We start from the raw sequence: 23,346 nt of genomic DNA, 5'->3' as shown, positions 1-23,346 counted from the left end.
CACGTGGCCCCGCCTTTCCCCATGACCTTCACTCGGTCACCGCAGTGACCTTGAGCGTTCTCTGTTGGGGCCATATCAGCTCCGCCTTCCCGGGACTCGAGATCCAGGACTTCTTGCATGTGGTAGGTCTGCAGCTCCCATCCCGGATTCCGCAGGTTTGAGGGGATGTTGGGCCTGCGGTCCAAGGGCCCCGACGGTGTTATCTGGGGGGGGGGGAAGGGAAAAAGGGAAAGTGGGCAGCACTTGCCTTCCAAGCTAGGCCCCGCCCCTCATGCATATGCAGATTCGCTTCTCCGCTAGTCAGGCCTCTCATTTACATGTGTCCGTGGTCTCTCGGGGCGCCTTCGCCCACTCCTCTCGCGCACAGCGCGCCCCGCCTCCTCCGTTTCGTAAAAGCGTTCTTGGCCCCACCCCCACCCGAGCCACTTCGCGTCTCCCCTGGTCACGCCCCCTCGGAGGCCCGTGCGCGAGTGCGCCGCCGTGGCTGGCGGCGACGGGGCGGGACCTCGCCAAAGCCCGCCCGCCGGCTTCGCCGGCTCTTCCCGACTCGTCCCGGCACCGAGGCGCTGCCTTCTCCACTTGTCTGATTAGCATAGGGCGCCAGGCCCCGCCCCCTGCTTTGCATGCGCACGGCCGGCCCCGCCCCCGCTGTCAGCTGGAGGAAGCGGAGTAGGAAGCGGCCGCGATGTCCTTTTGTGTCCTACAAGCCGCCGGCGGCGCCGCCGAGTGAGGGGACGCGGCGCGGCGGGGCGGCGCGGTCCGAGGAGGCGGCGGAGGAGGGGCCGCCAGCGGCCCCCGGCTTACCCCGGCGCTCCGGGCTGCTCGGCCCCCATGCCTGCCCGCCCGCCCAGCCGGAGCCCCAGGTCCGGGGGCGGAGGGGACCGCGGCTGGGGAGGTGGGCGGGAGGGGGCGGGGGCCATGTGTGAGCAGGGAGGCGGGCGGGGGCGGGCTCCAGGCGGGTCCGGCTCCGGGACCGGCCGGGGTCTCGGTCGGGACCCGGTGGAGAAGCAGACGAGGTCAGGGTCCCGGCGGGATCTGCCGTCCCGGTCTGAGTGTGCCGGCCTGGGGCAGGGGCCGGCGTGGGCTCCGGCTGCGGGTCCTATGCCAGGGTCGGGCTTGGGCCTCGGATCCAGTCCTAGGGCAGGTTCAGTCCGGCCCTGGAGCTCGCTAAGTCCCAGGGGCGGGCCGGGGTGGAAGATGGGGAGGGTTCCCTGTCGGGGAAGGGGCTTTGAAGACCACGTGGGGGCGCTCGTAGGGGCCTGGGGCCACCCTCCTCTCTGGGTCAAAGGTCATCGCACCGGCAGGGTAGAACTTCCTCCTCCTTGGCACTCCCCATTCACTTCCTGATAACCTGATAGAGGTCCCCCGCGGGCGGAGGGGGAGGAGAACGCTGCAACTTTAGGCAACTTCCCGTAGGTGTGCACGGGTTGGGGGGGCGGGGCGCCCCGGAGGTGGAGGACTCTGCGGCAGCCGAGTGAGCGTGCTGGCGGGTGGGGTGTGGGGGGATGTGCAAGGAGGTGGAGCCGCGCCGGTTGGTGTGCCTTGGAGTGGGCTTGCTGGGACAGGAGGGGGCAGTGTGTCAGGTGTGAAAGATCTGAATGTGTTTCCACGAGGGTCTGTGCCTGTTCGCGTTGGGGGCAGGGGGAGCGTGTAAGAGTGAGTGTGTGATTATGAGTCTTGAGTGCGTTTTGTTGATGAGGTATGCACTTGGGAGGAGTGAGCGAGCATGAATGAGAACGGGGCTTGGGAAAGGCCCCGTGTGAATGAGCATGCAGGACACCTGAGAACGCAGGTGAGTGGGAGTGTGTGAGGGTGTGAACACACGTGTGGGAGCACATCCCCCTGCCCTTGGGTTTGTGTACCTCTGTTTACGCTCTTGAATGGGGGAAGCACAGGTGAGAGGGAGAGCGAGGTCCCTGTCTGGAGAAAATGGAGAGGGTATCCCATTTCTAGTTGAGGATTCCAGATGGAGTTGAAGGTCGCCTGGGGCCAAGGTTACCCTGCCCCCCCCCCCCCCCCCCCCCCCGCGCCTGGGTAGGAGTAGGGGGTTTCTAAGTCTCCTGCAGGTTCCTAAATGGGACCGACTTGCTGTCAGTTACTGGCCCTGGAGGCTCTGGAGACTCTATTCCCATGGCAACAACTGGGGGAGGGGGAGGGGGGCCTTTTCATGGGCAGCCCTTCCTTGGACTCTGTACCTCCTCCTTCCCCCTCACTGATACTGGAAGCCTGGCCCCAGGCCTGGGGTTGGGCAACCAGGGTGGCAGGGTGTCTCTCCATCCCCCATCCCAGCACCTCCCTGTGACCTGACAGGTTTCTCCCCACAGGTGACCAGCGCCATGTCCAGCCAGGTGGTGGGCATTGAGCCTCTCTACATCAAGGCAGAACCAGCCAGCCCAGACAGCCCAAAGGGTTCCTCGGAGACCGAGGCCGAGCCCCCTGTAGCCCTGGCCCCTGGCCCAGCTCCCGCTCGCCACCTTCCAGGCCACAAGGAAGAGGAGGATGGGGAGGGGGCTGGGCCTGGTGAGCAGGGTGGTGGGAAGCTGGTGCTCAGCTCCCTGCCTAAACGCCTGTGCCTGGTCTGTGGAGATGTGGCCTCGGGCTACCACTATGGTGTGGCGTCCTGTGAGGCCTGCAAAGCCTTCTTCAAGAGGACCATCCAGGGTGAGCCCCTATCCCCACTTCTGTGCCCTTTGCCCTCTGGGCCTGGCACTACCCAATTGGTGCTCTGCTGAGGGGCACTAGACCCCCAGACTACCACTCGGGGTTGGCAGCCCGGTACTCCCAGCCCTCTTACCTCCGATGAATGCGCTTCCCCTTAAAAGTTAGAGCCACCAGGATGTGTTGAAAGATTGGAGGTGGGATGTGGGCGAGGACTCAGGATGTCTCCTTGCTTCGTTTCTGGGTGTGACAGGCCCAGCACCGTCCACAGTGGCTCTGAAAAACTCGAGATAGCCTCTGCCTGCTCCTAAACTTTGTTCCTGCTTCTGGCAGCTCCTGGCTTCTCTCCAGCATAGAATACCCCCACTCCCCACCCCTGAAACAGCATCAGCACAGGTTTTTATAGCTGAGAGGAGCTACACCCTATTTCAGAACCTAACTTTATAATCTTTTATTTTTTAAAATATACACACATATATATATATTATTGATTTTTTACAGAGAGGAAGGGAGAGGGGTAGAGAGTTAGAAAGATCGATGAGAGAGAAACATCGATCAGCTGCCTCCTGCACACCCCCTACTGGGGATGTGCCCGCAACCAAGGTACATGCCCTTGACCAGACTCGAACCTGGGACCCTTCAGTCCGCAGGCCGACGCTCTATCCACTGAGCCCAACCGGTTAGGGCCAGAACCTAACTTTAAAAAAGACTATTAGGCATCCTGCTAATAGTCCTCAGGGGGTTTCTCTCACTCAGGAAAGCATATGAAAATATGAGTGAGCAAAGGGGTGAGGTAATAAGCAGTACTTGAGCTGTGCCTGTTATATTTTTATGTAAACCTCTGGTTGCTTTGGGGCTATAACATGTATAATTTTTCGAGGACATTTCTAGAGTACATTCATGACCTGTTACCCCCACGGCAACCTACAAGGTGCCAGCAATATTGTAACTGAGGCCCAGTGAGGTTTTTAAAACTTTGTCCAAGTCCTAAAGGCAGAAAATGGCAGAACTAGGATTTGAACTTGGGTCAGTTCCGGTCCAGGGTCGAGCTCTTAAAAGCCAGACTGCTGCCTCTGCTTATTACTAATAACTGAACTTTGGACAGGTGCCTCGCGAATGATTGTGACATACAGCCATTTTGACTTGGCCATTGCCAGCACCCATGGGTCTAAAACCTCTGTGCTCCCTTTGTCTCTGAAGCCCAGGGAGCCAACAGGCTCAGATCCGGGCGTCTCCTGCCCACCCTGGGACCCTCCATTCTCTGCTGATTCAGTTGACAAATATTTATTGAGCCCTAGCCATAAATAATAATCACTTATTGATATTTAGGTGTTAGGAACCATGCTAAATGTGGCACTTCAGTTACCCCCCTTGAATTCTCACAACTCACCTTTATAAGAAGTACTGTTTCTATCACCCCAGTTTTACAGATGAGAAAACTGAGGCTTCGAGGGCTTGTTCAAGGTCACACAGTTGGTATATGGAAGTGTCGGGATAGGCCCCAGGCAGCTGCCAGAGCCTTGACAGACCTGTGCTTTGCTGCCCTGGTCACTGTTCCAGACATGGGGACGTAGGCAGGACTGCGGGTGCTCAAACACTTTACACTCTAGCAGAGGGGAGCGGGAACAATGAGTTGCACACAGTTGTTATAGTACAGCCGTGTGAGTGCTGAAGAGCTAGGAGCAGGGCGTGTACCAAGGAACCTGGCTGGGGCCCGGCCGGCGTGGCTCAGTGGTTGAGTGTCGACCTATGAACCAGGAGGTCATGGTTCGATTCCCAGTCAGGGCACATGACCAGGTCGTGGGCTCGATCCCCAGTATGGGGCGTGCAGGAGGCAGCCGATCTATGATTCTCTCTCATCATTGATGTTTTTGTCTCACTCTCTCTCTCCCTTCCTCTCTGAAATTGATAAAAATATATATATTTTTAAAAAAGATTAAAAAACATTAAAAAAAAAAAAAAAGGAACCTGACTGGGTCTGGAGCTCTGGAGGGCTTCCCTGGGGAGGTGTCTTGAGCTGAGAGTGGAAGCCTGGGTAGGGTGTAGCAGAAACATGCTAAGGGCATATTGGCTGGTTGTGTCATTCAGCCCTTGAAGTAGTCCTGCGAGGTTGGGAGGGTTGCTGTCATGCACCAGTTAGGAGTGCCCACTAAGTGCCAGGCCTTTCCTCTCACGGGGACAGTCCTGGCCCCCATGGAGCTCACACTAAAGTCAGGAGACAGATGATAGAGAAGATAGGTACATAGGCAGCATAGTCGATGGTGTGGAGAGCTGATGAGAAACTACCCAGCAGCGGCAAGCACCAGAGATGTCCACAGAGGGGCCATGTGGCACCCTCCTCACCCCTCGCAGGTGGCCAGGGAAGGAGAAAGGGAGCGGTGGGCCCTGAGCTGAGTTAGGGGCCTGGAGCCAGAACAGAGTACAGAGTACGAGGAGGAAGAGGTCAGAGGGGTGAGGAGCAGGGGTGCAGGCCTGAGGCCGCAGGGCGCACTGGGCTTTTACTCAGAAGGGAAATCACTGGAGGGCTTTGAGCAGGGGAGGGACAGGATCTAACTTAGGCTTAATAAGGTGCCTCTGGCTGTCCTGTCGAGAGTAACTGAAACAGGCAAGGGCAGAGGAGGAGGCCATGTTGGGAGGTAAAGCCCACCAGGATCAGTTGATGGGTTGGATTTGGGGTGGGAGACAGAATGAGAGATGTCTCCCAGGTGTCTGCGTGAGCCGCTGACGGATGGAGTTGCAGGTTTTGGAGGGGTACATCCTGGGCTCCCTTTAGGACAGGTTAGGTTTGTGTGGCCTTCTAGACAGACATGCAAGGTGTCGAGGAGGCAGTGGGATGTGGGTCGAGCGTTTAGGCAGGTCTAGGCAGGAGATAGAAATGTGAAAGCCCAGGACTTAGGTACGATCAGCATGGGAATGAGTCAGTGGCGATGAGGTCTGAGGGCAGCCCTGAGGTTCCTCAGTGGAAGGAGCACAGGGAGGTGCAGAGACCACAAAGTGGCCACTGAGGTGGGATGAAAGCCAGGAGTGTGTCCTAACAGCAAAAGAAGAGAAGTGTTTCAGAGTTCCTAGGTGTGATGCCACGGCCCCCGCGGCCTGGGTTCAAAGGCCTGGAGAAAGGGCCGATGCGCAAATTAATACACAAGACAAGAAATATAAATTTGGGAATTATGGGGGAAGTCAGATGTGAACTTAGTTCAAGTGACTGAGCTCCACTGAGTCTCCGCGCCCATCCCCTTTTCATTCACTAGGATACACAACTGCCTTTTAGGAATGCAAACAGGCACATCAAAGGCAATGTTTGGTAAACAGTGAAAGTGTCAGGTTAGGGGGGTTGCCTTCGGCCATCAAGTCAGCAGCAGGTAATAACATGCAGATGTTCAGCCTTCTGAATATCAAAGCCCTATTCAGCCTTCTGACCATTGGCTCCCAGCACCTAGGAGGTGTTAGATACTCCTTTAGGCCATGGAAGATGAAGATGAGAATTGCCCATTAGAGGCAGCAATGGAGAGGCCATTGTAAGCCTTGAAGAGAGCAAATGAGGGCAGGAGCGCCCAGAGATGTGGCTTGACAAGAGGCTTGGGCAGATGCAGCCTGACTCCCCTGGTCCCAGCCCTTCTTTTGCCCAGACAGGGGCCCCCAGCTCAGCAGCCATTCTCCTCACTGCCCCGGGCTTCCCTGCCCCACTCACGGCACTCCTGCTCTCCCCAGACCTGTGCTTGCCCGGGGAGTCAGGGCTCTCCTGTCTGCTGGGCCTCCTCCAGGCCCTGGGAGGCCGCCACTGGAGCCCTGCCTCTTCCTGGCAGGGAGCATCGAGTACAGCTGTCCGGCTTCCAACGAGTGTGAGATCACCAAGCGGAGACGCAAGGCCTGCCAGGCCTGTCGCTTCACCAAGTGCCTGCGGGTGGGCATGCTCAAAGAAGGTGAGTACTGGGAAGGAGCCTTGGCAGGGGTCGGGGGAGCTGGGCGCATGGGGCTGGAGAGGGCAAAGCCTGAGACGTTCTGGTGGAATGGATTGGGCAGGAGGGCTCTGTAGAGCAAGCCATCCCCAGCCTCTAGGCCACAGCCCTGTCCTACAATTCAAGGGGTACGTCTGGACCGTGTCCGGGGTGGGCGACAGAAGTACAAGCGGCGACCGGAGGTGGATCCACTGCCCTTCCCAGGCCCCTTCCCGGCCGGACCCCTGGCAGTAGCTGGAGGCCCTCGGAAGACAGGTGAGAGTCTGTGGGTTCTTGGAGCTCTAGGGTCGGGATTGGGCTAGGACGCGAGAGGCCTATCCGGTGTCGTTCACTGAGGATAGTAGTTATTTTGGGCACTGGGACCCCACTTTTCCCTTCATCTATTCACTTATCCATGTCCCCCCAAAAGACCTTTTTCTGTCAGCCCCGAGTAGTGCAGCTGGGAACAGGGAAAGGTTTCCTAACACTCGGAACCTGTTCACAACAGACTGACTGCCCTGGGAGTTAGGCAGAGCCCTTCCTGGAGAAAGGTGTCTGAGCCTGATGACCAGTGGCTGCGGAGGAAAGCCACGGGGGGACTGACTCTGGGAGATGTTTGACTCCAAAGGGCCTGCAAAGTGATGAATTCCAGTGCCTCTTCCAACTGTCACTGCAGCCCCAGTGAATGCACTGGTGTCCCACCTGCTGGTGGTAGAGCCTGAGAAGCTGTATGCCATGCCCGACCCAGCGGGCCCTGACGGACACCTCCCAGCTGTAGCCACCCTCTGTGACCTCTTTGACCGAGAGATTGTGGTCACCATCAGCTGGGCCAAGAGCATCCCAGGTAAAGGGCCAGGGGATGCGGGCTCCCTTGGGTAGGCCAGCCAGGCCTGGCTCTGGTGCACCTGCTCAGCCAGGTGTGCTCCCCATGGTCCTCCAGGCTTCTCGTCACTGTCCCTGTCGGACCAGATGTCAGTACTGCAGAGCGTATGGATGGAGGTACTGGTGCTGGGTGTGGCCCAGCGCTCGCTGCCGCTGCAGGACGAGCTGGCCTTCGCTGAGGACCTGGTCCTGGATGAAGAGGGGGCGCGAGCAGCTGGCCTGGGCGAACTCGGGGCTGCCCTGCTGCAGCTAGTGCGGCGATTGCAGGCGCTGCGGCTGGAGCGGGAGGAGTATGTCCTGCTGAAGGCCCTGGCCCTTGCCAACTCAGGTGAGTCTGGGTAGGTCCTGGCAAGTCTCCAGAAGGCCCTCCATTACTCTAACGGTGGCACAGTCCCATTTTGCAGACAAGGAAATAGGCATGGGAAAGAACAGTGACTTGCTGAAAGCCACTAAGCAAGGCAAGCGCAGGCCAGGAACTGCACCTAGGACTTTGAACCCTAGTGCCATACTTACTGGAAAGGTGAACCACTGAGTGGGAGGGGAGTAGGGGGGACAAGAGGGCACCCTAGTTGAGAAAGGGTGCGGGCACCAGCAGTGAGTGTTGCCTCAGTCAGTCAATCAACAAATCTGTGTCTGGCTCCTGTGTAGGCTCCATCCCTCAGTGCCCAAGCAGAGGCGGGCTCTCTCCTTCCTGGAGGTGGTCCATGTCAACAGCTCTCTCCCACTCCTTGCAGACTCTGTGCACATTGAAGATGCTGAGGCTGTGGAGCAGCTGCGAGAAGCCCTCCATGAGGCCCTGCTGGAGTATGAAGCAGGCCGGGCGGGCCCCGGAGGGGGTGCTGAGAGGCGGCGGGCAGGCAGGCTGCTGCTTACACTACCACTCCTCCGCCAGACAGCGGGCAAAGTGCTGGCCCATTTCTATGGGGTGAAGCTGGAGGGCAAGGTGCCCATGCACAAGTTGTTCTTGGAGATGCTCGAGGCCATGATGGACTGAGGCAAGGGGTGGGCATGGGTGGGGGTGCTGGCAGGACCCGCCCAGCATGGGGTCAGCCCCAAGGGGACAGAGCTGGGGTCGACAGTGCCACAGCCTGCTGGCAGGGCCAAGGCAATACCATCAGTCCCTGGGAGCAGGCCCACGCCCTCCCCTCCCCCTTCTTCGGGGGTGTTAGAAGCTGGGAACACATGTGCCCAGGCTCTGGGCACAGTGCTGCCCCTTGCAAGCCATAAGGTGCCCCCAGAGTGCAGGGGGTGCTGTGGAAGCCATAGGGGGCTGCAGGGGATGTGTGGGGGAGGGGGGCAGACGCCTGATCTCAGGGAGGGAAGGGAGTGGAGGCCACAGTCTCCCAATGGGTGATGCTTTTGCTGCTGCTTAATCCGACCCCCTCTCCAGAGCAGAGGGAAATGTGGAGAGCAAAGGCCCCTGCCCCCTTGGCTCCTCTCATCATTTGCATTGGGCATTCTGCCCCCCCACCCCTTGAAGCAATAACTCCAAGCAGGCTCCAGCCCCTGGACCCCTGGGGTGGCCAGGGTCCCCCATCAGCTCCCACCCAGGCTCCTCAGGAGGTAGGGAGAGCACTGCCTCTATGCCCTGCAGAGCAATAACACTATATTTATTTTTGGGTTTGGCCAGGGAGGCGCAGGGACATGGGGCAAGCCAGGGCCCAGAGCCCTTGGCTGTACAGAGACTCTATTTTAATGTATATTTGTTGCAAAGAGAAACCGCTTTTGGTTTTGAACCTTTAATGAGAAAAAAATATATATCGAGCTCAAGAACACTGTGTGGCGTGTCACTGGGTCAAGAGCTGGGAATACACGTGACAAAACTAACCGACAGGATATACATAAAAACACACACGGTCACAGTATGAAAAACGAACGCCTGGCACGATTAAGTCTCGGTTTCCTCCTCATTGAGCAGCATGTTGGGGATTCCGCGGGTGATAGGGAACACACGTCCAGACTCTGGGCACTGCAGGGTGCCCTCCACCACCTCCACCTGCGGGGAAGCGGGGGAGAGCTGAGCACTGGCAGCCTCCGGGTTATGGCTGTGCAGCCAGGAAGCAGGTGACAGCCGAGCCTCACCTCCAGCAGCACGTGGTGCATCTTCCTCAGAAACGTCTCATCTTGCTCATACCCCTGAGTCGGCCCTTTGGGCACCTCGGCCAGACGCAACTGTGGGCAAGAGGCCTAAATTACCTCTGGGCACCCCCAACCCTGGCCAGGGGCAAAGGGCTGGGGGATGGCCCTCACGTGATCGGCCGCCTCCAAAAGCGCCGCCCACTCCACTTTGGGTATCATCCGAGCCACGAAGTCCGGGTTGAACTCCACCGGGATGACGCGGACCTCGGTAGCCTGCAGGGCGGAGGGGTTCGGTTGGGCAGGGATCCGAGCCTGGTTCCCCTATCCCTCCCGGGAAACCGGCGCCCGAGCGTCCCCCGTGCGGTACCTCGAGACGCAGCGGGAATCCACGGGGTCCCACCCCTCGCACGTGCGAGCTCAGCAAATTGTGGGTAAGCAGCTTCATGTCGCTCCAACACTCTTTCGCCGGCCGGAACCGGAAGGAGACAGGCACTCCGCTGCGTCACTTCCGGGGCCGCCCCGCTCCCTATCCTATTGCAGGGCCGGGAGGAGCGGAAGCGGCCGAAGTTGCTGGAACTTCTGGTGCTCGCGGCAGCGAAGGTCCTGCCAAGGCTTCCTCGCGTCCCGCGTGGCTACCGGAAGCATCCCGGCGGAGGTTGCCTCGGGCCGGCCCGGTGGTTTAGACTGAGCCAAACCTCCACTCGCTACAGATCATGTGCAGTGCTGTCGTACGGAAGAAAGTCGCAATGCGGGGCCTTCGTTGAATGCGAAATAAGCGTGGAGCCGTTGGCGCCCGGAACCATCGGTGCCCGGAACCGTTGGCGCCTGCCCCTCGCTTTCGGTTAAGGAACGGTCACCCCGCCCCAGTCCGTTACTTAGGCGCGTCTAAACCACGTCGCCCCTCCTCGTATGCAAATAAGGCACCCGCTGCCGAAGGCTCCGCCCACCTGTCCAGCCCCAAATGCAAATAAGCCCGTCCTGCCAGCTCCGCCCCAATGCCCGCCCCGCCCGCACTGTGGAGGCGGCCCCCCACGCGGCGGCCTGAGGCCCCGCCTTTTGCAGGTTCCGCTGCGGCACGGCGATCCAGGCCCGGCCTCTCGCTGCCGCTCGGGGGCGGGGGCGGGGGCGGGGGCGGGGGCGGGAGCGGGGGCGGTGCAGGGGCGGTGCAGGGCTGTTGTGGCCTCAATACCAGGTGTGGGGCCGACCGGGATGTGCATCCTGGGCCGTCTCTCGGGCTCGGTGCTCGCTCGCGCGGTCGCCGTCCGTTGTGCGGCAGCAGCCGGAGGCGGAGGGTGCGTGGAAGGAGGCCTAGAGGGGACGCTCCGCCGAGCCCGCGGTTTCAGAAGCGCCGCTGTCGCTATGGCCCCGATCAAGGTGACCGCTGGCCCAGTCCGGCCAGGCCTGACCGCCTCTCCCCCCTCCCTCCTTCTCTCCGAGGCCCTCCGTCCCGCTGAAGGCAGTGGCCCAGCCCCCAACCCTCCCGGCCGCCCCCTTTCCCTGCCCTGGGGACCTCTCTCCGCCGCCCCGGAGGCTCCTCCGCCTCTGTCCCCCACATCCCCTCAGCGAACCCCACCGTCCTCTCCAGTTTTAAGGGTTTCGCGCACCATCTCCCGAGACTGCCCCCGAGGCTCCCGAGCCTTCTCTCCCGCATTCACCGGACACCCTGCGATGGGGGCTCCACCCTTATCAGGCGATGGGGTACCGCGGCCTCCCCCGCCTCCTGGGACCCCTCTGCGCCAGGGACCCCTTTCCACCCCATCCACAACCCCCTGTACCCTCCTGCTCGCTTTATCATGATTATTGGGCCCCTCTCACCCCATCTTCTGAAACGTGTTGTCTCTTAGAACCCTGCCATGCCTCCCCGTCCCACTCCACCCGCAGCTAATTCCAGCTTTAGCCGAGGTGTCGCTTTCATCCTGAACCAGCCCCAGCTCCTTGGAACTACCCCCTGCCCCCCGCCCCCCACTCTTCTGAGACCTCCTCCTCCGCTGCTTCATCCTATCCCAACCCCGACTTTCCCTCCCTTCTGTCTCCCTCCTGCCCCTGAAGCCCTCACACACTCCCAGGTAGGCTGACCCTTCCCTTCTAGAGATCGCCTTTTTTATCCCCTGAACTGCTCCCCCCCCCCAAAAAAAAGAACAACCAAACCTTTCCTACCTTCTGCCCTTCTCATCTTAGTTCCCCTATGGGCCAGGATCCTCTCCCTCCATTTTTCAGCCTCCCCCCCCACCCCCCCATGCAGCCCCCTGCCCCTCCTCCTCTGCCCAGTTATCCCACTTCTTTCTTTCCTGTAACCCAGGCAGCAGTTTGTTTGCGCAACTCCTTGCAACACCTCGGAGGCCTTCTCTCCCTCTTTCTGTTGTTACCAACAGGCCCTCAAAGAGGAATAGGGCCAACTTGAAACCTGGAGGATGTGGGGTAACTAGGAGGGAGGGGCCCCTGGAAGCGCTGACAGGTTTGGACATCCTGCCCTGAGTCACCCCTGGCGTCACCAGGCCTGGCTTCCCGGCCCTCGGTGCCCCGGCTCTTGGTTTGCTGCCCTTCCCTCGGCCTCCCTGCGAGTCCCCCCGCCCTGACCCTTCACTTGTGTCCTGCCCTCTAGGTGGGAGATGCCATCCCGTCGGTGGAGGTATTTGAGGGGCAGCCCGGGAACAAGGTGAACCTGGCGGAGCTGTTCAAGGGCAAGAAGGGGGTGCTGTTTGGAGTCCCTGGAGCCTTTACCCCTGGTTGTTCCAAGGTGAGGCCCTGCCCTTCTGGGGCTCAGCAGCTGGGAACGTGTGCGCACGTTTGCATCCTTCATCGCCCTCCGTGTTGTCCCGGGGCAGCTTGCAGCAGTGCGTGCAGGTGATATCAGAGCGCTCAGAAAACAGACAGAGGCTGTGAGAGGTAGTGGTCCCAGGAATGCAGGAGAAAGGGCATGACAGTGAAACCCAGCCCCTCTTGTTGATCCTGCTGGATGACGGGCACGATGGAAGGTACCTGGGTAAAGGAGACATCACTGTGCCTGCAGGAATTCGCGGTCTTGACCACAGAAATCTTAAGTATGGACCCAAGCTCCCCAGTGGCCCAGGCTGAAAGCAGCCGCGGCTCACCCAGTGCTCACTGTCTGATGGAAGGTGTTGGAGCAGGACAGTGAGGAACCCGGAGGCGGAGGCTAGACCAAGGAGTGGAGGCAGCTGTTCCTCTGCTGAGCCTTTGTTTCCCTCCCCAGACTCACCTGCCGGGCTTTGTGGAGCAGGCTGGGGCCCTGAAGGCCAAGGGCGCCCAGGTGGTGGCCTGTCTGAGTGTTAACGATGTCTTCGTGACTGAAGAGTGGGGACGAGCCCACAACACGGAAGGCAAGGTGAGGTGTGGGTCCTGCAGGCGGCCAGGGGCCGGGCAGGAGATTTTCCTGTGACCTTCACTTTCTCTTTAGATTCGGCTTCTGGCGGACCCCACGGGGGCCTTTGGGAAGGTGAGTGCAGCCCCCACCCCACCCCTGCAGCTGGACCGGGGTCCCTCTGCCAGGCCTTGGAAGCAGGGATTTGGAGGGTCAGGACCAGTGTGGGGCGCAGCTGGGGAGCTTGGCTCTTCCTGGGGTTCCTGACCCTTGTTTCCGCCTCTCTTCTTAGGAGACAGATTTGTTACTGGACGATTCGTTGGTGTCCCTCTTTGGGAATCGACGGCTCAAGAGGTAAAAGTGGGAGGTTCCCTGCCACCCTCCCTCTCCATTCCCAGCCTCCAGGCCCGGCCGTGGTAACGGGCCCTGCCGTCTTTCTGGCAGGTTCTCCATGGTGATAGAGGATGGTGTAGTGAAGTCCCTCAATGTGGAGCCAGATGGCACAGGCCTCACCTGCAGCCTGGCCCCCAACATCCTCTCGCAGCTCTGAGGCGCTGGGCCCAGACCTACTCCCTCTGACGCCTGCCCAGCCAGGGGCAGAGGCCCAGTCCAGCGTCAGCTGGGCCACCAAGTTGAAGGCTTGGCCAGATTTCTGCAATAAACACTTCTGGTTCACGTCTGTCTCCTGGATTTTGAGTTGCTGATTTGCTGTGGCCCAGGCCTCATGACAGTCATAGCTGTGAGGGTGGTGGGCGGGGACTGAAGGGGGACTGAGAGAGGCGACCTTGACTTACTTTAGGAGGTAGTGAGGGAAGGCCTCTCGGAGGAGGAGTTATGAAGCAACAGTCTGCGAGCAGAGGAAGGGCCAGTGTTCTGAAGAGCAAGGGAAGGAGCGGACTGCAGAGGGGGCATATCTGGAAAGACCTAGGCAGACGAGCACTTGGCTTATACCCAGACTTCTGCGTTTGATCTCTGGGTGCCGGTTGATCTCATTTAGACCATAAACTCTAGGCTAGGAACTTTGGCTCTAGGCACCCCCCAACCTGGGTCATGCCCCAGCCCCACCATCTTTTCAGACTGTTGAACCCTCCCCAGGAAGGCACCTTGGGACCATCTGACTAGCAGAAGGCTTCATCAGTAGAGGCAGTGCTGGTTCAGTCCAGGGGGGCTCCCTGGAAGAGGAGACTAGGTGAGCCGGGAAGGGGAGAAGATGGTGGTAAGGCCTGACCAGTGGTGGGTGTACTGTGAGCGGCTGGGGATCAGGGAGGCCAGCGGGATAGGGGGCTGGGCTGTTGCCTTCTGCAGGCCCTGCTCCTGGGCCTTTGCCTTTTGTCCCCGGGAAGCCCTGTGCTTAGCAGCAAGCAGGATTATTAGGCCCCTGCTGTGTTGGGAGCTCACAGCCTAAGGCGGGGGGCGGGGCGGGGTGTAGGGTCGGGGGCAGTTCAGGTGTAGTAAAAATCCTCAACATAATTCTGTGGGACATGTTGACGGAGCGTAGATGAAATCAGGAGGTTTTAACTAGAAATAAATGATGAAGATTTATTCAAAGGTCTTAGGGTTTGCAAACCAGAAACACAACTAGGCAATACCCAGAGTTCCGAGGAAATAAAAGTTCAGGTTTCTTCGAGTTAGAAGCACATTCTTGAGAAGAACAGGTCCTGCATGCTTGCCTCTGGGTTGGTCTGAGATGGTGATCTAGTCCTAGATGCCTGGGGGCTGGATCCAGGCACCTCTTCCTTGTCCCTCAGGGGGACGGAGAGCTCTCTGGAGGGTGATGTATGGGCGTGCCTCGGTCACACCGGTTGGTTCTCAACCACCCTAATAAAGCGAGGCCTAATCTTTTCGCTGGTAGAGGGTCTTATCTTCAATCTGTAAAAAATGCACCCTCTGTGAAGGGCAGTAGGTGAGGTGTGCCTGTGTGTCCACCTTTACTCCCCTCGTGCTGCCCTGCCTGGTCCAGCCAGCACCAGCTCGGAGCATCCTCCCTGCCCCCAGGGCTGGCCAGGTGGGCGGCACTCACTGGGAGGCCAGGGAGAAGGGCAAGGAAAGGCCTTTGGAGGACACAGTCCTTGAGGCAGTGGGGTCGGTGCTCCGGGAGAGGGATCAGGTGGCTACAGGGATGCAGGTGGGGTAGCCCAAGTTGCTGCCCCACGCAAGGCACACAGCTGAGGGAGAGGATGTGGGCAGGGCAGTGTCCGGTCAGGTTGGTCTCTGGCCTGTGTGGAGGCAGAGCTGGATGGGAGGCGGGGAGAGGTGCCAGGTGGACAGTGCAGGAAAGGACGTAGCCGGGTGGTGTCCCGCAGGTGGCCACCTGTTGGGTGTTGGGGGGAAGGGCGCTTCTGGGGCCTAAGGGGCTGGGAGGTTGGGGTGGTATTCACGTGGATAGGGCACTCAGCATGGGGGCCCACCCTCTGACCTTTGCCCCTTCAGGTCTCTCCCACTCCCTGCTGTTCCTCAAGGGTCCTGGGCTGGGGCAGGGCAGGGGGCTGACCCTCCCTGTCACGGTGCGGTCTTTGACTTGATGGCAGAAAGGCCCTTTCTTTCCTGGACAACATCTCTTCATTCTCCTATCATACAAAGGAGGAAACTGAGGCCTAGTGCCCACCCCCTGCAGTCACCTGTGTGCGTACCAGTGCGTGGTCCTGAACTCCAGGTGGAGGGAGCATCCGCGTCGGGAGCTGGTGCCCCATTCCCGGCAGCAGACCTGTCGCCCTGGCAGCTGCTTGCCAATAGGCACGCCCAGCCTCCATCACTGCCCCTCAGCTGCCTCTGTTTCCTCCCCTCCTGGCCAAGGCCAGCAAGGCCCCTGAGAGGAAGGGTCCTTATTGCCACTGGCTGGGCCTTTAGGCTGGGTGAGGGGGTTCCAGGGCTCAGGGGCCCCTTTGGACAGCAGGCTGACCGTTGGGTGTGGGTGGAGACGGGGCTTTGGCCTCAATGGCCCTGGCTGCTGGCCAGATGGTCCAGCTTGCTGGGATGGGCGGCGCCCTGTGAGCTGCTCTGGGGGCTGAAGGCCCCAGGTCAACTATCGCATGACAAGAGGATACGGCCGAGCTGCTGGTGGGCAGGCCAGGCTTCAGGCCTGTAGATAAGGGAAACGTTAAAATCACCTAACCAGCACGGCCGGTGTGGCGCAGTGGTTAAGCACCGACCTGTGAACCAGGAGGTCATGGGTGCAATTCCTGGTCAGGGCACATGCCCAGGTTGTAGGCTCCATCGCCAGTTTGGGGCGTGCAGGAGGCAGCCAATCAATGATTCTCTCTCATCATTGATGTTTCCATCTCTCTCTCGCTCTCCCTTCCTCTCTGAAATAAATATAAACATGTTTTTTTAAAAAATCAACCAACCTACGCCCCACCCTGAAACATATCTCCAACTAAAACTTCCCCTCCTGTCGTGACCTGCCCAAGACAGCAACGCTGATCCACAGGCCAAGGGTTTTACTCGGGGTCAGTGGTCCTGGGCCTTTTCTAAGTCGAGTTCCTTTGAAGTGCTGCTAAGAGCAATACCCTTTCCCTTAGAAAATGCATGCTTGCACACGTGTGTGCATGTGCACACATGGACACCCACGTGCTCCTTAACGGTTTCATGGGATCCCTGAAGTCCTTCCAGGAATTCCAGGCGAGCCCTCCACCCCTGTCCGGGAGCCTCAAGCGGAGCAGGGCACCAGGCTTTGGGCCGAGACCTCCAGGCTGCGAATGCTGACCTGCTACCGAGAAGCTGGGGATCTTGGGCAGGTGCGTTAGTTTCCCTCATCTTTAAAGTGAGAACAGTCCAGCCCACTTCACAGGGACGTAGTGGGGAACAAATGAGACAATTTACGTAGAATATCCGGCACAGTGCCTAGCGCACAGTAAATGCCCGATAAGCGGTTATAGAAAAAATAAAGAGAACCCCTGCAGCCCACGTCGGTGGGGAAAGCGCTAGGAAGGGAGAGAGAGGTCAAAGCTCAGTCCTGGCACTGAGCATTTCTGTGACTGTGCCTCTGTGCCTCAGTTTCCTCATCAGTATAATGGGCTAGTGGCTCTCTTGCTGTCTACAGCCTCTAGGTCCCTGGAGCCTCCATATGTTATTTGGTGTCGCACCTAAGGATCTGGGAAGATGTCTCCAGGGGGAATGTTTGCCAGGCCCGAGAGTCAAACCTGAGCTTCTGAGAGAAAGAGTGGGCTGGAGGGGTCCTGGCCTGGACCAGGCTGGGCTGCAGCCACGCGGCACCATGATCAAAGCATTGGAGGCTGCGGGCCCCAAGGCAACTGACCCTGCTGGCGGAGTTTGGGGTTCGGCCACTCAGGCGCCCGGGAGGGACAGCCGACAGAGAAAATGTGTGTGTGGGCACGCATGTGTGTTCGTATAACTTCTGGAGACGATAGGGTCACGTCTGTGTGAACGCTTGATTCTTGGTGTTAATGGGTATGCGGAGCAATCTGCCATTCTAATTAAAAAAAATATATATATATATCCTATCTAATAAAAGAGAAACATGGTAATTGGCATACGACCGCTACCCTTCCCATTGGCTAATCAGCGAGATATGCAAATTAACTGCCAGCCAAGATGGCGGCCGGCAGCCAGGCAGCTTGAAACTAACATGAGGCTTGCTTGCTTCAGTGACGGAGGACTCCAACGTTCCCCGCCTGCCGCTGCAGGCCTCTGAGCCTGCAGTTTAAGAAACATTGTAACAAATATAGAAGCTAAACAAAACCCTAGAAACCTGCTTTCAGCGAGGCCAGGATCTCAGAGCTGGAGTTATACAGTGTTTCGATTATAGAACCGAAACAAACCAGATACCTTCTTTCAGCAGCAGAAGCCTCAGAGCTGGAGCCAGAGCTAAAACTGGCCCAGAATAAAAAAAAAAAAGAAAAAAAGGAGCAGTTGGGAGCTTCAGTCAGCCTGAAAACAGCCCTCAGCCCCTCACCCAGACTGGCCAGGCACCCCAGTGGGGACCCCCACCCTGAAGGGTGTGTGACCAGCTGCAAACAGCCATCATCCCCTCACCCAGGCTGGCCAGGCACCCCAGTGGGGACCCCCACCCTGATCCAGGACACCCTTCAGGGCAAACCAGCCAGCCCCACCCATGCACCAGGCCTCTATCCTATATAGTAAAAGGGTAATATGCCTCCCAGCACCGGGATCAGCGTGACAGGGGGCAGTGCCCAAACCCCCTGATTGCCCTGCGGCTCTGTGTGTGACAGGGGGCGGGGCCACAACCTCCCTATCCGCCCTGCTCTGTTCGTGACAGGGGAAGGCGCCCCAACCTCCTGATCAGCCCTGCTCTGTGCCTGATAGGGGGAGCTCCCCAACCCCCTGATCACCCTGCGGCTCTGTGTGTGACAGGGTGCGGCGCCCCAACAACCCCCCCCTCCCCCACGGGCCCTGCTCTGTGTGTGACGGGGTAGAGCCATAACCTCCCCATCGGCCCTGCCCTGAGTATAAGAGTGGCGGCGCCCCAACCCCCTGATTGGCCCTGCTCTGTGGGTGATAGAGGGCGGCTCCCCAACCCCCTGATCCACCCTGCCCTGAGTGTGACAGGGGGCGGTGCCCCAACTCCCCTATTGGCCCTACTCTGTGAGTGACATGGGAGCTCCTCAACCCCCTGATCGGCCCTGCTCTGTGTGTGACAGGGGGCAGCGCCCCAACCCCCTGATTGGCCCTGCTCTGTGCGTGACAGGGGGTGGCGCCGCAACCTCCCCATCGACCCTGCCTTGAGTGTGACGGGGCGGTGCCCCAACCCCCCAATCGGCCCTACCCTGAGCGTGACTGAGGGTGGCATCGCAACCTCCCAATCTGCCCTGCTCTGTGCATGACAGGGGAAGGCGCCCCAACTCCCCAATCAGCCCTGCTCTGAGCCCGACCAGGGGCTGCACCTAGGGATTGGGCCTGCCCTCTGCCACCCGGGAGCAGGCCTAAGCCAGCAGGTCATTATCTCCTGAGTGGTCCCAGACTGAGAGAGGGCACAGGCTGGGCTGAGGGACCCCCTCTCCCCCCCGAGTGCACAAATTTTTGTGCACCAGGCCTCTAGTATATATATAATTGACTTCAGAGCGGGAGAGGGAGAGAGAGATAGAAGCATGAGTGATGAGAGAGAATCATTGGTCAGCTGCCTCCTGCACACCCCCAACTGGGGATCAAGCCCGGAACCTGGGCCTGTGCCCTGACCGGGAATTGAACTGTGACCTCCTGGTTCGTAGGTCTACGATCAACCACTGAGCCACGGCCGGGCTGCCATCCTATTTACAGTCGCATCAATCCCTGCTTGAGCTGGGAATCATCTTTACTCGACACAGACACAGGTAAGGTGCCCTGCTCAGGGTGGGGAGCGCGGGGCCACAGCACAGGCTTGGGGAGGAGTAACGCAGTGAGGAAAGGGAGGGAGAGGGACAGCTCTCCTCCCGCAGCGTCCTGGTGCTGGTCCCACTGTGTCGGCCTGAGATGGACAGCAGTGGCTCTGAAGTAGCATTGGGTTTGCTGGAGAGTGACGTAAGGACCGTGACTGAAGGCAGGCGTGGCTCACAGACACGCAGTGGGGAGGCCGGCAATCTAGGGCTGCTGTGGCTGCTCCAGGGGGTCAGGGACCCGGGCTCCTTCCATTGGGCTGCGCTGTCACTTTAAACATGTGGGTGCTAGAGTTCCAGCCACCACAGTCATGGGCCAGCCAGCAGGAGGGAGATAAGAGACCCGTGTCAGCTGGCTTTGCCGTGTCCTGGAAGCCGCTACCTCCTTTCCACTCGTATCTCCCTGGGCAGAGCTATTCGTGTGGCCACACTGACTAGGAGAGTCTGGGAAATGTCGCCTGTGCTCCAGGCTGCCATGTGTCTAACTGAAAACCCGGGGTGTGTGACTAAGGGAGAAAGGATATGGGTGAGCAGCAAGTCACGGGTGGGGTAGGAGGGTTGTGCTGGAACAGAGGGACTGTGGGGATCCAAAGCTTCCGAGGGGACAGTGTCACTTCCCTGCTGCTCCCATCAGGCTTGGGGGGCACATGCTGAGCTGTCCCGCATCCCTGTGCTGCCTCATACCCACTGACCCCTCTCTGAGCCGCTGTCCCTGCAGCCTTGGTCTCCATAGTCACCTCAGTTCCTTAGCTTGTGGGTCCTCCAGCTTCTGCCTCTCCAGTATCTCCCCGACAATGTTCACCACCTGAGACACCCCTCCCTTTCCTACCCGGCCCCACGCGCTCTAACCGTCAAGGCCCCAGGTCGGTCCAGTTGGCTGAAGGCGACAGCCTGTTCCCCGTCCCTTCCCCCAGCTAGTCCACGTGGGCCACACCCTCAGATTCATTAGAGATGGAGTTTTTGTAACATATAATTTATGTATCAGAAACCTCACTTGTTTTTTTATTTATTGTTATTTACATTATTATTATTATTATTATTATTTTGTTAATCCTCACCCGAGAATATTTTCCCATGCATGGATTTTTAGGGGGAGTGGAAGAGAAAGGGAAAGACAGAGAGAAACACTGATGTGAGAGAAACACATCAATTGGTTGCCTCCTGCACGAGCCCTGACCAGGGCCCAAGGAGGAGCCTGCAACCAAGGTACGTGCCCTTGACCAGAATATAACACGAGCCCTTTGGTCCTCAGGCCGATGCTCTATCCTATTCACTGAGCCAAACCGGTTAGGGCAGAAAATTCACTGGTTGAAAGTGTACAATTTGGTGGTTTTTAGTCTATTTACCAAGTTGTGCAACCATCACCGCTACAAAGGATCGATAATCCAGTGGCTTCTCCCAGGATGAAGCCGCTCGCACCTCATGTAGGTACGAAAGGCGAGTTCAGACGTGGGGGTTCTGCTTGCCCCTGTGCCTCCCACAGTCACATCCGCGGTCTCGCACACCCCACACACCATGCAGTCAGGGAGGGAAATGAGGTCTGGCTGTGATTAAGATGGACAGACAGCCACTACACGGAGGTGGGAAGGGTGATCCAGGCGCGGGAACAGCCTGTGCTGAGTCCTGAGTGAGAAAGATGGAGAGGTCCGGCCTGAGCAGACCAGGTGAAGGCAGCGAAGGGGTTTTGTCCACAAGCTGCGGCTCAGTTGGGTTCTCTTGGTGGACATCTCGTTGTCTCCGGGAGGAGGGCAGCTTCAAACACATTCTGTTTATTTTTTTAAATATATTTTATTGATTTTTTTACAGAGAGGAAGGGAGAGAGATAGAGAGTTAGCAACATCGATGAGAGAGAAACATCGATCAGCTGCCTCCTGCACACCCCCCACTGGGGATGTGCCCACAACCAAGGTACATGCCCTTGACCGGAATCAAACCTGGGACCTTTCAGTCCGCAGGCCGACGCTATCCACTGAGCAAACCGGTTACGGCATGACACATTCTGTTTGTGTTTCCTGCTGGGCTTCTTCCTCGGGCGTGTTCCCGAGGCCAGCGTGCCCGCGGAAGGACAGGAAGGACGGTGGCAGTTTTATTGGTCTCTGGAAACTGTGAGGCCGTTCCGAGGGCTGCGGGCGGCGGCGACGTGTGCGTGCGCACCTCTCCCCACCTTCTGCCAGCCCCAGTGTCACCCTCTGGATTTATGTTTGCCAGCTTATGGATATTAACGGTGCCTTGGAGCTGTCTTACTGTGTGTCTTCAATGACAGGGAGGCTGGCAGCCTCAGGGCTTGGCGGTGGGTCTCCCCTTGCTTGCAAACAAGGTGCTGGCTCCAACCTTGCTCTCCCACCAGAGGGCAACAAGGGAGTGGGAGGGAGATGACGCAACTTTCAGGGCCTGAGGCCTTGGGTTTGCCCTCAGATGCCCTACTTACCCCCGAGCCCCTTTGCATTTCACTTTTCTTATTTCTGAAATAGGAATTCATTTGTTCAAAACCACTCATTTGTCTGCCTTCTGCATCTTGGCGCCACTGCGTCCTGGCTGTGTGGCCTTCAGTAAGTGACTCAGCCCGTCTGTGTATCAGCTTCTTCATTATACTAGTTAAAGGGAGATGAGCCTTAGCTGGTTTGGCTCAGTGGATAGAACGTCAGCCTGTGGACTGAAGGGACCCGGGTTCGATTCCAGTCAAGGGCGCATACCTTGGTTGCAGGCTCCCGGCTCTGGTCAGGGGCATGCAGGAGGCAACCAATCGATGTGTCTCTCTCACTTCAGTGTTTCTCTCTGTCTCTCTCTCTCCCTTCCACTCTCTCTAAAAATCAATGGAAAAATATGCTTGGATGAGGATTATTTAAAAATAAATAAATAAGTAAGTAAGTAAGTAACATTAAAAAACAAACAAATACTCCCGCGCCCCCCCCCCCACAAAAGCCCCCCACAAAGTACAGGGAGGAGCCACTGGAGGGTTTAGGATGGGAAGGGTCATGACCAGCTAATATTTTCAAACGACTCCTTGGGCACTGGGTGGAGGCTGCCTAGAGGAGGGCCGGTACCAGCATCCCAGCTTTGGTAAAAGGCTCAGGGGGAGACAGGGCAGGGTCCCCTAGAAGTGTGGGGTGCCCTGGGGAGAGCAGGAAGGGAGAGCTGGCCAAGTGGCAGGCAGTGGGGGCTGGGATGTTTTCAGCTGCTAGGGCCCAGTTCTTGCAGGCCACACCCCGAGTCCCTGGGCACCTGGCCTGGCACTGGGCACTTGGCCCTGGCCCCGCCCTCCCTGGCTTTGGCTTCCACTGCCTCCTCCTACCCCACCCCATCAGTCTCAGACACTTGGGTGGTGGGGGAGGGAACCCCCCAGACTCTAGACCAGAAGGCCCTGGAAACTTTTAGTTTTTGAGCCTGGGGCCCTGCCCCATCTGGTTAGGGAGCTGCAGCTCCCCCCCCCCCCTCCCGCTCCCCACTGCTGGGGTGCCAGGCGGGGCTCTGGGAGAAAACGCAGCTCTCTGACTCAGCCCTTGTTTGTCCGGAGCTCTGGCTGGACCAGGCCACCACCTACCCTGGCCTCCGTGAGCCCTGTTCCTCCAGCCCCAGAGTCCTCTGCTCTGGCCTTAGGGTCGGACCCTGGCTCTTAGAGAACTCAAACCAGAAGGGAACTGGGAGACTGAGTCCTTCCTGCCGCGCCCCCACCCCCTGCTGTGCAGATGGGAAGCCGAGCCCCAGGGCGGGGAGAGCCTGGAGAAAGCGGCTGCAGACTGACTACCTTGTCCATTTGTCTACGTCTCTCTCTGCTTTTCACCTACTTCTTGGGCCTCCATGCCTCGAACTCCCTTAAAACCTGCCAGGAAAAGCCTTCTGAGGAGGGCACTTACTATGGCACTGTAGCAACAGCAAAGATGCAAATATGTAAAATATTTGTCAGCAAGAGAGTTTAAATCAGCGGTTGCCAACCAGGGGCTCAGTGGACCACTGGTGGTCCGTGAGGTCTGAAAGGTTGGCGACCGCTGGTTTCAATGGTGCTGGGGTAGCAGCATGCTAGAATGCACACAGCCATCAGGGCCAAGGCCGACGGTCCTGAACAGCAGTGAAGCAGATTGCAAAAGATATTGCACAACAAGGAGGTACCCAGCTGTGGCTGTGGCTGCAGCCACCTGTTACAGAG

At 58.6% G+C, this 23,346-nt stretch overlaps 3 protein-coding genes across 7 annotated transcripts; 2 read left to right on the top strand and 1 right to left on the bottom strand.

The window, feature by feature from the left end:
* The first annotated feature begins 40 nt into the window (after positions 1–40).
* Positions 41–9,248, top strand: ESRRA (estrogen related receptor alpha). Of its 5 annotated transcripts, none has more exons than XM_059710252.1 (7): positions 41–155; positions 2,325–2,661; positions 6,462–6,578; positions 6,741–6,869; positions 7,270–7,437; positions 7,534–7,803; positions 8,210–9,248. In XM_059710252.1, the coding sequence occupies exons 2-7, from the start codon at positions 2,337–2,339 to the stop codon at positions 8,467–8,469; spliced, it is 1,269 nt and encodes a 422-aa protein (XP_059566235.1). In that variant the 5' UTR covers positions 41–155; positions 2,325–2,336; the 3' UTR covers positions 8,470–9,248. The 5 variants fall into 5 exon arrangements, with proteins under 5 accessions (XP_059566235.1, XP_059566230.1, XP_059566234.1 ...); XM_059710247.1 differs by lacking the exon at positions 41–155 and adding an exon at positions 646–863; XM_059710251.1 differs by lacking the exon at positions 41–155 and adding an exon at positions 1,394–1,416.
* TRMT112 (tRNA methyltransferase activator subunit 11-2) lies at positions 9,199–10,481 on the bottom strand. Its single transcript, XM_059710255.1, has 4 exons — positions 9,922–10,481; positions 9,726–9,827; positions 9,558–9,647; positions 9,199–9,471 (listed from the first exon to the last, which is right to left on the bottom strand). Exons 1-4 carry the CDS (start codon positions 9,997–9,999, stop codon positions 9,364–9,366), a joined length of 378 nt encoding a protein of 125 aa, XP_059566238.1. The 5' UTR covers positions 10,000–10,481; the 3' UTR covers positions 9,199–9,363.
* Positions 10,482–10,699: 218 nt separating this feature from the next.
* On the top strand, positions 10,700–13,548 carry PRDX5 (peroxiredoxin 5). The gene is made up of 6 exons (XM_059710254.1): positions 10,700–10,928; positions 12,157–12,291; positions 12,766–12,897; positions 12,970–13,008; positions 13,166–13,227; positions 13,318–13,548. The coding sequence occupies exons 1-6, from the start codon at positions 10,764–10,766 to the stop codon at positions 13,421–13,423; spliced, it is 639 nt and encodes a 212-aa protein (XP_059566237.1). The 5' UTR covers positions 10,700–10,763; the 3' UTR covers positions 13,424–13,548.
* The last annotated feature ends 9,798 nt before the right edge of the window (positions 13,549–23,346 follow it).

Source organism: Myotis daubentonii, chromosome 9, assembly GCF_963259705.1.
Source record: "Myotis daubentonii chromosome 9, mMyoDau2.1, whole genome shotgun sequence".
Lineage (NCBI taxonomy): Eukaryota > Metazoa > Chordata > Mammalia > Chiroptera > Vespertilionidae > Myotis > Myotis daubentonii.
The sequence above is the reverse complement of the archived record's forward strand: the minus strand, read 5'-3'. Positions and strand labels throughout refer to the sequence as shown.

What these genes read in the sequence shown, in the direction of transcription:
- TRMT112 (XM_059710255.1), bottom strand. Translation starts at nt 9,999, where the DNA reads ATGAAGCTGCTTACCCACAATTTGCTGAGCTCGCACGTGCGAGGGGTG. An exon ending in GATTCCCGCTGCGTCTCGAG is followed by an intron (nt 9,828 to 9,921) that starts GTACCGCACGGG and finishes TCCGCCCTGCAG; the next exon opens with GCTACCGAGGTCCGCGTCAT. An exon ending in TGCACCACGTGCTGCTGGAG is followed by an intron (nt 9,472 to 9,557) that starts GTGAGGCTCGGC and finishes GCTTCCCCGCAG; the next exon opens with GTGGAGGTGGTGGAGGGCAC.
- PRDX5 (XM_059710254.1), top strand. Translation starts at nt 10,764, where the DNA reads ATGTGCATCCTGGGCCGTCTCTCGGGCTCGGTGCTCGCTCGCGCGGTC. An exon ending in TTACCCCTGGTTGTTCCAAG is followed by an intron (nt 12,292 to 12,765) that starts GTGAGGCCCTGC and finishes TTCCCTCCCCAG; the next exon opens with ACTCACCTGCCGGGCTTTGT. An exon ending in CCACGGGGGCCTTTGGGAAG is followed by an intron (nt 13,009 to 13,165) that starts GTGAGTGCAGCC and finishes CTCTCTTCTTAG; the next exon opens with GAGACAGATTTGTTACTGGA.
- ESRRA (XM_059710252.1), top strand. Translation starts at nt 2,337, where the DNA reads ATGTCCAGCCAGGTGGTGGGCATTGAGCCTCTCTACATCAAGGCAGAA. An exon ending in GGTGGGCATGCTCAAAGAAG is followed by an intron (nt 6,579 to 6,740) that starts GTGAGTACTGGG and finishes CTACAATTCAAG; the next exon opens with GGGTACGTCTGGACCGTGTC. An exon ending in CTGGGCCAAGAGCATCCCAG is followed by an intron (nt 7,438 to 7,533) that starts GTAAAGGGCCAG and finishes ATGGTCCTCCAG; the next exon opens with GCTTCTCGTCACTGTCCCTG.